The sequence below is a fragment of the Athene noctua genome, chromosome 6, assembly GCF_965140245.1.
Source record: "Athene noctua chromosome 6, bAthNoc1.hap1.1, whole genome shotgun sequence".
Classification (NCBI taxonomy): Eukaryota; Metazoa; Chordata; class Aves; order Strigiformes; family Strigidae; genus Athene; species Athene noctua.
The window spans coordinates 11,102,545-11,116,101 of record NC_134042.1 but is presented as its reverse complement, the minus strand read 5'-3'; the positions used below and the strand labels follow the sequence as shown (position 1 = coordinate 11,116,101).

Below are 13,557 nucleotides of genomic sequence, written 5' to 3'. Positions count from 1 at the left end.
TAAAAGTTTATCAGAAAAGCAGCTAAGAGAAAATACACAATGAATCAGAAGCAGAGAGTCTCTTGAGTTTTCCCCTTTTCTTTAAAAGCACATATTAAACAAACTTTTATTTTCATTAAACTGATCCAAAAACACGTACCTTAGAATTGCAATGTGGAGTGCCTTTTTCTGATGCTCTCAGTGATACAGTTCTTTGGCCAGTTAGGTAGTTATTTGCCTTAAGTACACATTGTATCAGTGTATGCCATAGAAAAGAGAAACTTGGTGTTCGGGAGTTTCAGTGTTATGATTTTGGTATGGCCACTGACAGATTCATTTATTTATGAATCAATACGTTACAGTGACTTTTCTAAGGTCTGCGGCACTCAGAGGCCCTTCTAGCAGCTTTCACCCATGCAAGCGTGAAATACAAGAACTGACAACTGCGGGCACTGGGAACAACACAGATTGCATATATTTTAAAAGAGTCATATGCAGCCATTGGACAATGTTTAAGGCACAAAAGAGGAACTTAATGTTCAATTCCCGCTTTTTGAAAAAACCTCATCCCGATAGTTAAGTTCTGCAGCAATTCAAGCAGTCGTAAACAAAAGCTCCAAGAGATCCTTCACAAAAGTAATTGTGACAATTATTTTTACTCAAAACTGACAAGTTATTTGTTGGTTCCATACACTGTTAATATATAAAAACTTACATAACCATATAAGTTATATGCAAATAACTATATGTAACTAGTTATATAGGACTGCAGCTAAATTTCACTGATCATAACATTCCACTGCATGTACACATGACCAGCTACTTACAGCTCTAGAGATTCTACAGGACTTTTACAGAGAGGCTCTGGAAATAAGTGAATGCAGGAACAATGGGTATCTTCCTGTGTTATCACTTACCTTGGCTTCATTGACAGAACTGCTGCTGTTTTCAAGCAATTTTTTTTTTCTCTCAATGTAGTCAGCAATAGATTCCATTTTCTTGAAGTGAGCCTCATGCAACTTCTTAAAGTCTAAGAATTTCCATAAATAAGAAGTCACATATCTGATAAGCTCCTGATGAACTTTACTTAATCAGAGAATCTTGCAACACCTATCGTTATGGCCTCAAGGAAAATATAACATATGCCCATAATTAAGAATTGTGTATGTACAAGTAACCAAACAGTATGAAACAGAATCTGCTTCACCAGCTACAGCACCAGTCATCTGGTGCGTGCTCTGGAGAATTATAGAATCATAGAATGGTTTGGGTTGGAAGGGACCTTTAAAGATCATCTAGTCCAACTCCCCAATTCTGCAGTTAAAGAAAAAAAAGAAATACATTCATTAGTTTAAAATTTGGAAGTATTTTATGAAGCAATAAAAATTACGTAATGCACATAAATGCTACTGCTGGGCTGTGTTACTAAAGTGAAAACTCCACAACCAGGAGTAACAGCATGTCTTCATGTGCTTGTTGTTTTGAAAATCACTAATGCAAGTATATATCCAAAGTATATCCAAAAACCACAGCGTTTGACAGATGAGTTTTATAACATACATGCGAGTCATTTACTACTATGACTTTACAAGTTGGAAGATATATCTTAAAACTTAACCTTTGGGAACTCTTTGTTTGCTTGCTTTTTAAAGAGGGGATGTTCTTCAAGCAGAAAGTTTTTTTACAGCCCAAATTTCTAAGTCAAGTCTCCCCTCACACACAAGACAATATAGCTACTTCTAAAGTTGGTAGAGTATCTTACTTGGTGTAGTAGCTTTGACTCCGGTTTTCCCAGACCTAGATACACGGCCTACATATAAAGGGATCTTCCCTCCTGTGTGATGAGCATTGCCTAGTACAGTAAGAGTACACAAAATCATTAGAACACCTGGAAAATACTTTGTCATCATAACCTTTTCAAAATTGTATGTTCCAAAACACACCTAAAGTGGGTTTAGATTTTAAGAAATAAAAACATCACTGGAATAGATATGTCCTAAGTCTCTCAGAGGCCTTTTAAATCATATGTCAGCAACAGCATGTATCTTTTACAGTCATACTAGGTTATTACCTTTTAATAGTAAAGTATTTTATGGGGGAAGTTAACAAGAGAACTATGCTTCTGGGAAGCAAAACCACCTTTAAACTCACAGGTCTTGATCTGTTTCATAAGCTAGAGTTATTTAAGTGTTGATAACAAAAGAAATACCTTTTGGCCATCTCTGCTGCTGCGGCCTTACACACATACACAGATCCTAAGTTCTTTTTATTATCTCTGCTCTCAGGCATAGTATTAAGCTCATGTTCACATTTTAGTGATTAATTTTATTTTATTAAGAAAAAAATCAGGTAAAGACTCCACGAGTTCAATATTTGCCTATATTGAGAGCAAACATTTGTTTTTCTCTTAATTCACATCCCCTTTAAAGTAAAGTTGAATGATCTCAATACTGAATATACTGAAAGAAATCCTCACTGGAAGCAAATAATGGGTGGTTGTTGAAAACAAAAAAAACCCCCAGCTTTTCACCACTAAGTGCAGACATAGTATTTTTGTCACAAAACTCTTGATGTCTGAAGCTACTGAAAAAAAAGAAACAAAAAACCCTAGAAAGTATGAAAACTCATAATTAGTTACAGGAAGAGAGGTGTAATGTGCCAACAATCAGGATGAATGCTGCCTCAACCAAAGCATTCTCTACATATTCTGTTGCTTCTTGTTTTTAAAAGAACCTTCATCAGAAATCTTCATTTGCTAAATTAGTTTCAAAATTAGAGGTGGCTTCCCATAAAAATGTCTTTGTACCAAACAGCAAGAATATCCGTAACACAGCTCTAGGACTACATATATTTGATCTAACAGGAACAAGTAATGGTATGTATCTTATTTGACAGACACACGATATCAATAAATTATCAGATCAAGCAAACTAATTTCTTCACGTCAACTTCATGCACAAAGGAGTGAGGGAGGAACAAATTCATATTTTCAGCAGCATCATGCTTGAAGGTCTAAAAAAAGCTACCAGATAGAAAAATGATCCACTGTAATACATTTGGGTATTAGTGGGCAGTTTAAACAAATGATAAAGGTTTCTGTCTGTATGCCCTTTTCTGCTAATTTTACTCTTAGAAAGAAAATGACAAAACCTGCTCATCTGGAGGAAAAGAAAAATGAAGCATGAGGAAGGCAGCTCTCCCTTTCTTGCTACTTTTTAAAGGAGCCAAGTGGCATTTCAGAGTGTTCCAAAAGGCACTGATCCTAAATATGAGGTCCAGAGTTCTGAAGTCAAGCCAGCACAATTCCTACACTGCAGTATTTGTGGATTTGTGTTACTGTTTGTCAAACAAGTACACAAACAAGACAGATTTTTTTTCTGGTATCCTCAAATAAGGTACTGATCATCAGACATGCCACAAAAATCTTAGCAGACAATAAAGTAATCAAAAGGTGCATTTTAGGTAGTACAAATTACTAAACTTACTTTTTCAGAATTTTCTACTTACATTGATCTCCACTAACTTTAGTAGAAGTCTTCCCTGGTTGTTCTTTCTGACCAGGACCTATCCCTGGACTCTCAATATCTTTCTTTTTAGTTACTTCTTCCTCATTTTGGAATACCTTCTGTTCCTTTTGATACTCAGCCCGAGGCACTTTGTTTTCTTTCATTTCCGAATGCTCCTGCAGTTTAAACATACTTCATTTAAACAGTCTGTTCTGACTGGATATAAAGAAAAGCTGTTTTGAGAACAGTCAGTCACTGAAACAGGTTGCCCAGAGAAAATGCCTCCATCCATAGAAGTTTTCAATATCAGATTAGATAATGCCTTAGGCATTGTGGTCTGACCTTGTAGTTGACCCTTCTTTGATTGGAAGATTGAGCAAGAGACTTTCTCAAGTCCAACCTGAATTAACCTGTGAAATACTTTTGTTATTTCACAAACAGATCTATATTAGAAAGCTTTTACCTGCACAGCTCTAACATTTTAGTATAAAACTGCCTTTATTGGCCAAAGCTAATTATTTGCAAGTAAAAATAAATTTACTGGCTATGTTACTTTTTAATATTGCAGCTTTGGTTACTGTACAATCCTTTATCTAACACTAACAGACTAACTCATCTTCTCATTTCCCTCCTCTAACTCTAAATCAGTAAAAGTCTTTCACACAGTTTTCAGTTCACCCAATACTTGCATGTAATTCTAGAGAAAAACAATCCTACTGCCATCTCACCTTGAGACTTCCCTTCCCTCAGTCGTACAACCCACAAGCAAAGAACCCACTGAGAGGAGCGGGAATTCAAAAAATTCTGAAGTTAAGGCAATCATCTAACTTCTGTTAATTTTTTTCTACGTTAAGAAAGGGAATACAGCCTTATTTTAGATAAGTTCTGAAACTAGTCTCATATCTGGAATACTATAATGAACTAGTGAAAGAAGTCTTGCATTCAGATAAAGAGTTTGGAATTGTATATTAGAGAAATTTAAATTATTTCCTTGAAGTAATGACTAGCAAGTAATCTCTGTTCATTATGGAATAGCATGTAGTCAAGATGGACAAAATCAGTGCTACAAAGTACAGAAGACCAGTACCAGAACATTCACATAAGAACTTCTATATATAAATATACACACACAAAAAATATACACTATGTGCTAAATGGTGGTAGGAAAAAAAAAAAAATCAAGTGCTTAAATTATGCTTGGGAAAAGAGGAAGGATGACCAGCACACAAAATCAAGCAATGCATCACCTCTTTCTCATCACAAAGACCTGTATTTTCTTCACTGGTATTATTTTCCACACTGGTGTTTCTCTTTTTCTGGGTTATTTTCTTTCCTTTACCACGTCGTTTTGTAATAAAACATACTGAGTCAGGCATAATTTCCTCCCAATTGGTCAGTTCATCTGATTTGATGGAAGAAGATGCAGGTTTTTCAGAGTCCTGTAGCAGAAAAATACCATAATGTGGAACATATCTGATACAAACATAAATTAGATACTCTAAAGAGACAGTTTCAATTTTATTATTGGAAAAAGCATTTCACACAGAGGAAACACAGTAGCATGCCATTTAGGAGTGCAGTAATCAAGAAACTGTCAGTGTCTATATCTCCCTAAACAAAACTCATTGTCTGAAGACTTTAAAAAGAAGTCCTACAGTTGTTTTATTATATAGCATTTTAAATAAGATGATAAGAGCCTAATCCTTTATCTGTAATCTGACTTGCATGATGCTGTGACCCTCCCAGATTTGTACATTCCTGTGGAATACTCTCCTCCAAAAAAAAAAAAAAATAATCAGAGCCTCTCCCTTCTTGTTAAAAATTAAAAATAAGCTGACAAGGATTACACCTTGCCCTCAAACCTTTAAAGATTTTAAAGGAAGCACTTAAAGGGAGACATATTTTAGAAAAAGCAAATAACAATTTACTTTCTATCAATAATGTAAAAACCATCGCCATATCCAACAAAATAATACGGTTTACAGAAGAAAAAACTTCAAAAAAAGTTAGGAAACAATACATTAAGATGAAACATCATGATTGTATCACTTTCATTATAATGTAAATAAAATGTAGTAATACAAAATCCTTTCCAAAGAGTATTTAGTCCCTTTCATCTAGGCATGCAAAAAATAAGAAATTTTTATATTTGGTACTGCCTGGAGCTAAAAAAGCAAGATTTAATTATATTTTGGACTGATGCTGAAAGATAACATTGTTAATGCTGAAAGGAGATCAGCTTTGGGTCATATAGAAGGCCACTTCAAAGATAGTATTAGCACATCAGTTTCTATCAGTACATGAGTGCATTAAACTAAAGGCACTGTTAAGAAAAATATATTTTTATTACAGCTCACATCATGGTAAAAGCCAGCCTTCAGTACATGCCCTGCTCTACTAGTTACAAAGCTAAGCCCACGTCTTCTAAAAAGAATGGCTGATCTATTACCATATTTTCGTTTTCTTGTTTTGCTCCATGAAAGTGTTGCTGCAGTGCCTTCAACAATTTGTCTGCCTAGAAAGAAATCAAAACAACACTTCAACCAAACATTGCATTAAGTCATCAAACAAAAAACTGGCTAAACCCAACTAGTGTCCTATAAATCGATCCGGCAAACAAGCAGAACATTTCCTGAGTCCAGTGGAGTAAGGTATGCATAAAGCTCCATTCAAGTCCGTCAAATTAGAGAAAGTACTAATAAATATGGATAATATATATAAATAAATTAGAAAATGTAAGTGTTAACAATTATATATATTTAAAGACAAATATGCAGCATATTCTCCACAGATGCACAAACACAAGTTTATCCAACTATGTTTCTGCCAGTATGTCTATTTTCGAGAAAGTTTAATTGTTCAAGGATGAGCGAGACTGTTTTTAGAAGCGCTGCATAGCTGAATGTGAGTTAAAATTGTATCAGATTTCTGTTTTGCCCACGCTACATGCAAAGCATTCTTCTCACCCATTGCATACATTCAACGATAATAGCAGTAAATAACTACATGATTGATATTTTAGGCTAGAAAAGACTCTTAAATAGCTAATTGGAAAGGATAGCATAAAATCAAACTTGAACTATAAGTTTAACGACAAAATAACGCACAACTAAAACCCCAAGCAAGAAGTTTTAGCCTTGTGAGGACAGGGAGTTCCTTTGTCCACTTTTTTTAGGGCTTTGTGCCTTCTCCCACTGTTGGCGCAGCAGGCGGACTGCGCCCCAGGGATTTACTAGCGGTGCCTACCAGGAGAGGCCGAGCCGCTGTCAGAAATCTGCAGCGCTAGGCTAAAGAGACCGGTGCGTGCTTCAGTTTCTCTTTCTTAACCACGACGGGTAAACAAACACACGCACTCTCGTCCCTTGAGGCACCAGCTCCGACTCCTAAGAAAACCCCCGCAGCTACCAACGCGCCTCCAGCCCCGGAAGGGGCCGGGGACCGAAGGCTCCCGTCGGTGTAGCTCCCAAAACGAGAACAACTTCCCCAGGGGCGGGCGGGTCGCGCTCCCTACACGACGCTCGCTCCCCTCGGCCCCAGAGCCGGGACCGCTCCGCGCAGGGCGGGCGGGATCCCAGAGCTGCCCCCAGCCGCCCCTGCCCCAGCCGCGGCGCTGCCCCCGCCTCACCCGGAGGTTGGCCTTCAGGCCGGCGGCCTTCGCCACCCGCTGCAGCTCGACGTATTTCAGGGACTCCAGGTGCGGGAGCGAGGAGAGCGCCATGGCCGCAGGAGCCCCCGCCTAACCGCCGCCCTTCAAATCTCGCGCTCAACTGACGCGGCGCGCCTCGTCCCCGCCCCCGCCGTTCGAACTCGCCCGCCTCGCCGGGCTATTGGCTGGGCGAGGCAGAGGAGGCGTGCCTGGAGGTACGGAAGCCACCAATAGCGGCGCATCCACTGAAACCCAATATTTTTCAAGCGCCATAGGCCCTCCTGGAGAGGGAAAGCCCCGCCCTCTCCTGTTGATTGGGCATCCGAATGACACGGTGCCGCCCACTTCCCAATCGTTTCGGGCGGCGAGGATTGACGCACGCGGTGCCCAATGGCACCGCAGATCGGTGAAGCGCGCGCAAATAGAGAGGCCAGGCCGGCGCGCTCAAACGCGGGGCGGGAGAAGATGGCGGTGCGGCGGCAGCTGAGGGGCCTTTTCCAGGATTCGCAGCTCAGCAGCCTCGTCACTGTGGAGCGGCCGCTCTCCCGTGCTGGTCCCCTGTGCCACTCGCAGTTCTCTTCATCTCCCTCGCCGCCGCCGCCCGCGAAGGTGGCGGCGTTGCTGCCGCGGCAACGGGAGCCGCTGATGGAGGACTGCGCCGTATTCCACTGCCGCGGCTGCTGGGCGGTGCTGGGGGACTCGCTGCACCTGTGCGCGCAGAAGGAGCAGTGCGGGCTTGGCTTCCTTGTCTGCTTCAGTCAGTGCCAGGCGGGCGGAGGGGCGGGGAACCGGCTCTGGAGGTGTCTCGTTTTGAGCCGGTCTCTCTTTCTCCGCAGAAGTCACGAACGACGTGACGTGGGAGGACTCGCTCCTGATCGGCCTCGAGGGAGCCCTCCTGGGATGGTGCGTAGCTCGCCTTGCTCTTGCCTTTGGCCCCCGGCCTGCCGGGAGCGGCCGCCGCGGTAAAACCCCGTGGGCAGAACCGGACTTGTGTAAAGCTGGGAACTGGGAACTCTGCTGGCTTGTGCCCTGGGGTTGCCTGCGGGCTTGGTAAGATTCCAAGTGCTTTTTGTGCCCCTGCTTCGTCATTTCAGATGGAGAAACCTTTTGTAGGTATGGAGCTCTCGCTTTTGTCAAAATCATGAGTTTTGCTCCTCTAAACTTAAGTTAGTGGAACGTTTGAGCAGCACAGTAAAAGGCAGCCTAGCCTTTTGGGATCTTCTGTAAGAAGAAAAGATCTGTTACCTAAATTAAAACATCTCTGGGTTGGGTTTTTTTATTGGGTTTTAGTGGTTTTTTTAAATACTAAAACTGAGTAACTTCTGCAGTGCAATTCGTGACCCTACAACTAGCAACAGGTTTGGTAATACTGGGATTAGTCTGATAGGAAGGATGTAAATACCACCTGAGGGCTTACAGAACCAGTAGTTAAAATGATGTTTAAAGGATATTTTGCAAACTATAAGGGCTGGGACCTTTTTAAATATAAGACTCCCCCCCCCCCCCCCTCTTTGCATGAGGCTATTATAATCTCTTTTTATCAGGAGGAAATTTCACATCTGTGACCTGGCACAGGCATTGTTTTACCAGTTAGATTATGTCTGAATAGTATAGCCTAAACCACTCTGATAATGACATCATTTTCTTCTTGTCTTCAAGAAGACAAGTGACTATGAAAAAGTGGGCTCTTTTCTTCTTTATAATTTTTTTTCTTTAATTGCAATTTATTACAGAGATTATATTTCCTCATACAACAACTTCTTATGCTCACATTCTCTTTGTATGTATTATTTCTTTAAAGAGAAAGCATTATTACGTTTTGATTTGCTGGCCTAATAGAATTGAAGATTTGGTGTCCTCTGACAAGCATACAGCATCAGTGGTTTCAGAAGCCTCTGTTTAATAATATTTTTCCCTTTCTCCTTTTAGTGCTTACAATGCATTATGCTGTCGTGTATGTGGCTCGATCGTGGGCTTCATTCTTTATTCTGCCTCCCGTGACCTGGCATATCTCCGAGGCTTCTTCTGTTTCTTCCAGGACAGCATCCTCTGGTGAGTATACTGTACTCATACGGTCAGTGATTTCATGGGGAATTTGTAAGTTATTATAATACAGCGTACAACTAATTTACAGATAACAACAGCGGCTTTACCTTTGACTGAGCGCACTGGTGTGGGATTTTAATACCCTCTATGTTTAAATTGTTTGTATTGGTGTAACTCCCTTCGATTTGCCTTGCACTTCTTGAGTGTCCTCATGTCATGTTAAAGTTTAAATTTAGTTGTTTGCAATACTAAAATCTCCTTCAGTTCCAGATCTTCTTAGCTAATATAAGGTATTAACAGAGTTCCACGATTGATTGAGGATATGACTACAGAAACTGTGAATTACTTATAGCTGATGATTATAGCTCTTATAACTTATAGCTCTTAGGATTTCAAAGTAAAACCACTGTTTTAAATATTTTCATAATGTATTTGACTACTTTTGGCAACAACTTCAAAATAATCAAATAATCTGTCTAAACGATGAATGCAACTATGTGGTTTTTAACTCTTTTTCTTGTGTGGGTTTTTTTTTTCCCTTTCCCCTTTTGTTTTCCAGTTATGTCTTAAAAAAACAAATTATAGTAGAAGCTTCTAAGGTGAATTTTCCTGCAGTGACCTTAAAGGAACAAGTGCAGAAAGTAAGGTTTTTACATTAATTTCTATGGAAAATATTTTTAAAATTCTGATATTTTTGGATATTAGTCCAAAAATATTTATACAGGTTTTTTTAAGTGTATAAGATGGAGAAAAATACTGACTTATACTATGACTGATTTAAATGCATGAGACATGCAAACATTTTCTAGAATCACTTATCTGCAAAATATACTGAGTTCTAACAAATTTTTTTACAAGAATGTGTTATCCTTTTATCTTTGCGCTTTGAAAAGAAAAAAACGACAATCACTTACTTTGCTCAAGTATTACTACTTGTGTTGTACCTATAATTGATAAGTCACTGCTGAATAATTAAAAAAATAGTGTGTTAATTTGTAAGGGATTCTAGCACAGCTGCATTTGTGGCTATGTAAGCTCAAAGCAGCATGTTTACTTTTAGCATCAGAGACAACACTAGAATCTCCCATTTCTTTTGGTGTTTAAGTTCTTTTTTTTCCTGTAAGTCGGTTAGTTATTAACTTCGTAAATTATCTGTCCCATAGCTCAAATAAAGTTACTGTGTGTAGGAGACAGCCAGTCTATCCAGTATTTATGTGCTTAATTGTTCTTTACTATTTTTTCTTTTTAGTTTCTGTTCTAAGCATGGAAATGGGCCCATGACATTTCTTAAATTTTGCCCTCTTTAAAGTCATCTTCCAGTGTCTTACATCAGAGTGTTTTTGTAGGTCAAGTGAGGCTAAAATGCAAAAGTCTTATCCAGGCACTTCTAAAGTTGAGACACATTTTTTAAAGTAAAAAAATGGTAGTACTTCATTGCAAACGTGGAGAGTTTGCTTGTTGGCTGGAACAAGTGAAAGAATCTTGTGTTTGCTTTTTGAGACACAATGTCAGCAGGATTTTTCTCTTGTGCTTTCAATGTGTTAAGTTAAACCCCAGATTCCAGAAATGGCATTTTTGAGGGACTGTCCACACATAATCCTGAACTCATAATGAAACTGTGTCCACATATTGTCAAAGGTCTCTCTCTGGCTGTGTAAAAACTTGGAATGAGTTAACTGGGAAGGATTCGATTGATCACGGTTAAGTCTCCAGCAACTCTGCCTCCTTAAGTAGAGTATTTCTGTACGTCTCTGAAAGGGTCATTCATCTCTCTCCTCTTCGCAGTGCAGGCCTCTGATTTGGGTGCCAGTTCTGGCTGTAACTAGCCATGCATTTTTGAGGTTAAAGCCTGGTATAATTTTCCATCTCGAAAGTCAGCTGCTCTTTAGCCACGCAAAGCGGCGTGCAGATCATTCAAAGATTCAGCGTTAGGACATTTGTCTCTAGCTTTAATACTCTTATTTCTCTTTTTTCCTAGCTGAAAGAAAAGCTTGTGGAGATCCACATTCGCATAGAACTTCTGATGAAGCAGCTGCAGGAACTGAAACAAAATAATAATGTGTCAGAAAGGCAAAGGTCTGCATCAGATGCACTTGGCCAGGATATGCAGTAGTCGGGGTCAACTAATAATACTCAGTTTTGAAGAACTGCTGGAGTTGTTCCTGCATCTCTGCCGAGTTTCATTGTGATGAAGTAATGCACCATAGCGGGTTTGAGTGTTGATCTGTCATTTTATCTGTGTATGGAAAGAACTGATGCTTAAGTGCATCCCTTCAGTCTACATGGAGCACTTGAAAATCTGACAAACTGAAGTTATGCTTGGGAAAATGAATACCTCACCCATGCAGCACATCACTCTCAGAGATAGTAGTGTAACTGTGACTTTGGTTTTGCCCCTGAAGTCATTATAGAGAATCAGCCTTTGAAATACTAAAATCAGGTTTCTGGAATTATGCAAAACATAGTAACAAGATGATATTCAATGCTGAACTTTCTAACAGAGATCTTAAACTCCTACCTTTTCATAGAGGTGTGGTGTCAGTGGCAGCTAGCTGTTGGTCAAGTGGCTCATTAGCTACATTTGGTAGGTGAGACACTGCTGAATGGCCTCCTGATTAGTTTTTAGATTTGCTTGTATGTGGGGCCTGCAAAAGGAGCAAGCTAGCATGTCACAGAAATTGCATGGTGTGTTTAGTACATGAATCTGGATGGCACAATGCTGGCCAGAGTACAAGGTTTTGGATTTCAGATTCAAGGGCAACCCACATGCCTTCCAAGTCCTCTGGAAGTGCAGCCTCATGGCTGCACAGGACTGAGGCAAGTTCTGGCAGCAACATGAAGCTTAGGCTGTGAGCAACTGCCTTTAACAGATTTAAGCCTTTCTGGGGCTGAAGCTGTGAAACCAAGGAACAATCTTTTGTTCTTCACCTCTGCTCAGTTGTGAGAACACTGCTCTGCTGGAGTGGTGATGATCTGCCTGCTGCCTTCACTTGGGCAGGCAAGATGTTTCATAAAAAATCTGTAGTGGGTACTTCTGGGCATTTCTCTATTTTGAATGGGTTCTGCTTCTTTCCAAACACCTAGAAAGTAATTTGATGGAAAAGAATGCTACTTACCCCTTGTTATTGGGACAGAGCATCTTTATCCTTAATTCTTGGTAATTGGAGTATTAAGGATACTTTTTCCTCTCCCTTTTGCTGCCTAAAGAGCTGATGTTTTAAACCTTCCATAAAGATTAGTAGTTGTCTGTAGTAGTCAGAGGTTTGTACTGATCAACTTCATTCCAGTGATGCAATTTGTCATTCCCTTCTGCTTCCATGTATGACTGGCTGATTGCACTCCATTGCTGCTGCCCAGTACTCCCTGTATTTCATGGTCTTATTTGTAAAATAATTCTCGTAATAGGCTTGGAGCAGAAGAAACAAAACTCACTGCAAGGCACTTCAGAGGCTTTAGGTGGGCAGCTGGTACTTCTGATAATGTTCACTGTGATGCTTTTTTGATTAAGAGTTCTGGGTTGTCTCAGTTCATTCTGATTAAGCAATAACAGAGTATCAACAGCCATTCTGCAGGGAGAGGAGGGGTGCTCTGTTAAATTCTAATACCATATGCTGTCTAAATTATTTTTATTGTTTGTTTTACAGATTTGACAAGCATAAGTGCAAAAATATAGTGCTTATCAGTAACAGCTAAATTCAGGATATTAAAAGTATAACTACCTGAAGTAAATGTTACATGCTTATAAGTTCTGTTTCATGGCCTGTAATGATAAATATTGTCTTCTCTAAAATGAGCTCTATTCTGATTCCTTAACTGGAAGGTGGTTCTGAAAAGTTGTCACAGTATATGCATGTAAAGTTTAGATTTGCTGTATTTTATTATTTCATTAAGAACAAAGAATTTTTTGAAGTTGTGTTGTGCAATGACTTATGCATTATATTTAAGGGCCAGTTGGTCTCTTGTGACCACACTCATACTGTGCAAGCATCTCCCCATCTCAGGTAAACATTGGTCTCTTGTATAAATTCACCTTTGTGTTACTTTCAGAGTGACAGCCCTTTTGTTGTTACATCAGTCTATGAAACACGATTGATGACGGACTACTCACTTATGCCCTTTTGCTCTGGTTTCTGCATTGAGACTGTTTCTTGTTACATACTTCACATCTATACTGTGTGTAACAGTGTTAAATTGTCTTGCTTCATTTAGCTAAGTGTCCACCCCTAAAAGGAAAAGAAAGCTGTCAATTACATTTTTTTTATATTATTAAGTTGTAAATAAATGTGTTTTAAAAAGCTGACGTTCAGAAATACATATTGAGCAGATCACTGATAATACCATGTGAGGCACGAGCCCACTTTTTCATAGATTATGTTTGCA

The 13,557-nt window shown here is 39.5% G+C and overlaps 2 protein-coding genes across 5 annotated transcripts in view; one reads left to right on the top strand and one right to left on the bottom strand.

The window, feature by feature from the left end:
• NUSAP1 (nucleolar and spindle associated protein 1) overlaps nucleotides 1-13,557 on the bottom strand; it is a 37,870-nt gene that overhangs the window by 7,074 nt on the left and 17,239 nt on the right. The window contains exons 1-6 of one of the 4 annotated variants that reach the window (XM_074909553.1): nucleotides 7,111-7,203; nucleotides 5,935-6,000; nucleotides 4,733-4,924; nucleotides 3,487-3,661; nucleotides 1,742-1,831; nucleotides 897-1,009 (exon numbers count right to left, since the gene is read on the bottom strand). In XM_074909553.1, the coding sequence (XP_074765654.1) occupies nucleotides 897-1,009; nucleotides 1,742-1,831; nucleotides 3,487-3,661; nucleotides 4,733-4,924; nucleotides 5,935-6,000; nucleotides 7,111-7,203 (729 nt within the window). Of the gene's footprint in view, nucleotides 1-896; nucleotides 1,010-1,741; nucleotides 1,832-3,486; nucleotides 3,662-4,732; nucleotides 4,925-5,934; nucleotides 6,001-7,110; nucleotides 7,204-9,181; nucleotides 11,219-12,293; nucleotides 12,744-12,829; nucleotides 13,401-13,557 lie in introns of those variants that run through there. The other 3 variants (XM_074909554.1, XR_012633853.1, XR_012633852.1) reach the window with 3 other exon arrangements.
• OIP5 (Opa interacting protein 5) lies at nucleotides 7,576-11,346 on the top strand. The gene is made up of 5 exons (XM_074909560.1): nucleotides 7,576-7,888; nucleotides 7,968-8,034; nucleotides 9,061-9,183; nucleotides 9,737-9,818; nucleotides 11,156-11,346. The coding sequence occupies exons 1-5, from the start codon at nucleotides 7,597-7,599 to the stop codon at nucleotides 11,288-11,290; spliced, it is 699 nt and encodes a 232-aa protein (XP_074765661.1). The 5' UTR covers nucleotides 7,576-7,596; the 3' UTR covers nucleotides 11,291-11,346.

What these genes read in the sequence shown, in the direction of transcription:
- OIP5 (XM_074909560.1), top strand. Translation starts at nt 7,597, where the DNA reads ATGGCGGTGCGGCGGCAGCTGAGGGGCCTTTTCCAGGATTCGCAGCTC. An exon ending in TGGCTTCCTTGTCTGCTTCA is followed by an intron (nt 7,889 to 7,967) that starts GTCAGTGCCAGG and finishes CTTTCTCCGCAG; the next exon opens with AAGTCACGAACGACGTGACG. An exon ending in TTCCAGGACAGCATCCTCTG is followed by an intron (nt 9,184 to 9,736) that starts GTGAGTATACTG and finishes TTTGTTTTCCAG; the next exon opens with TTATGTCTTAAAAAAACAAA.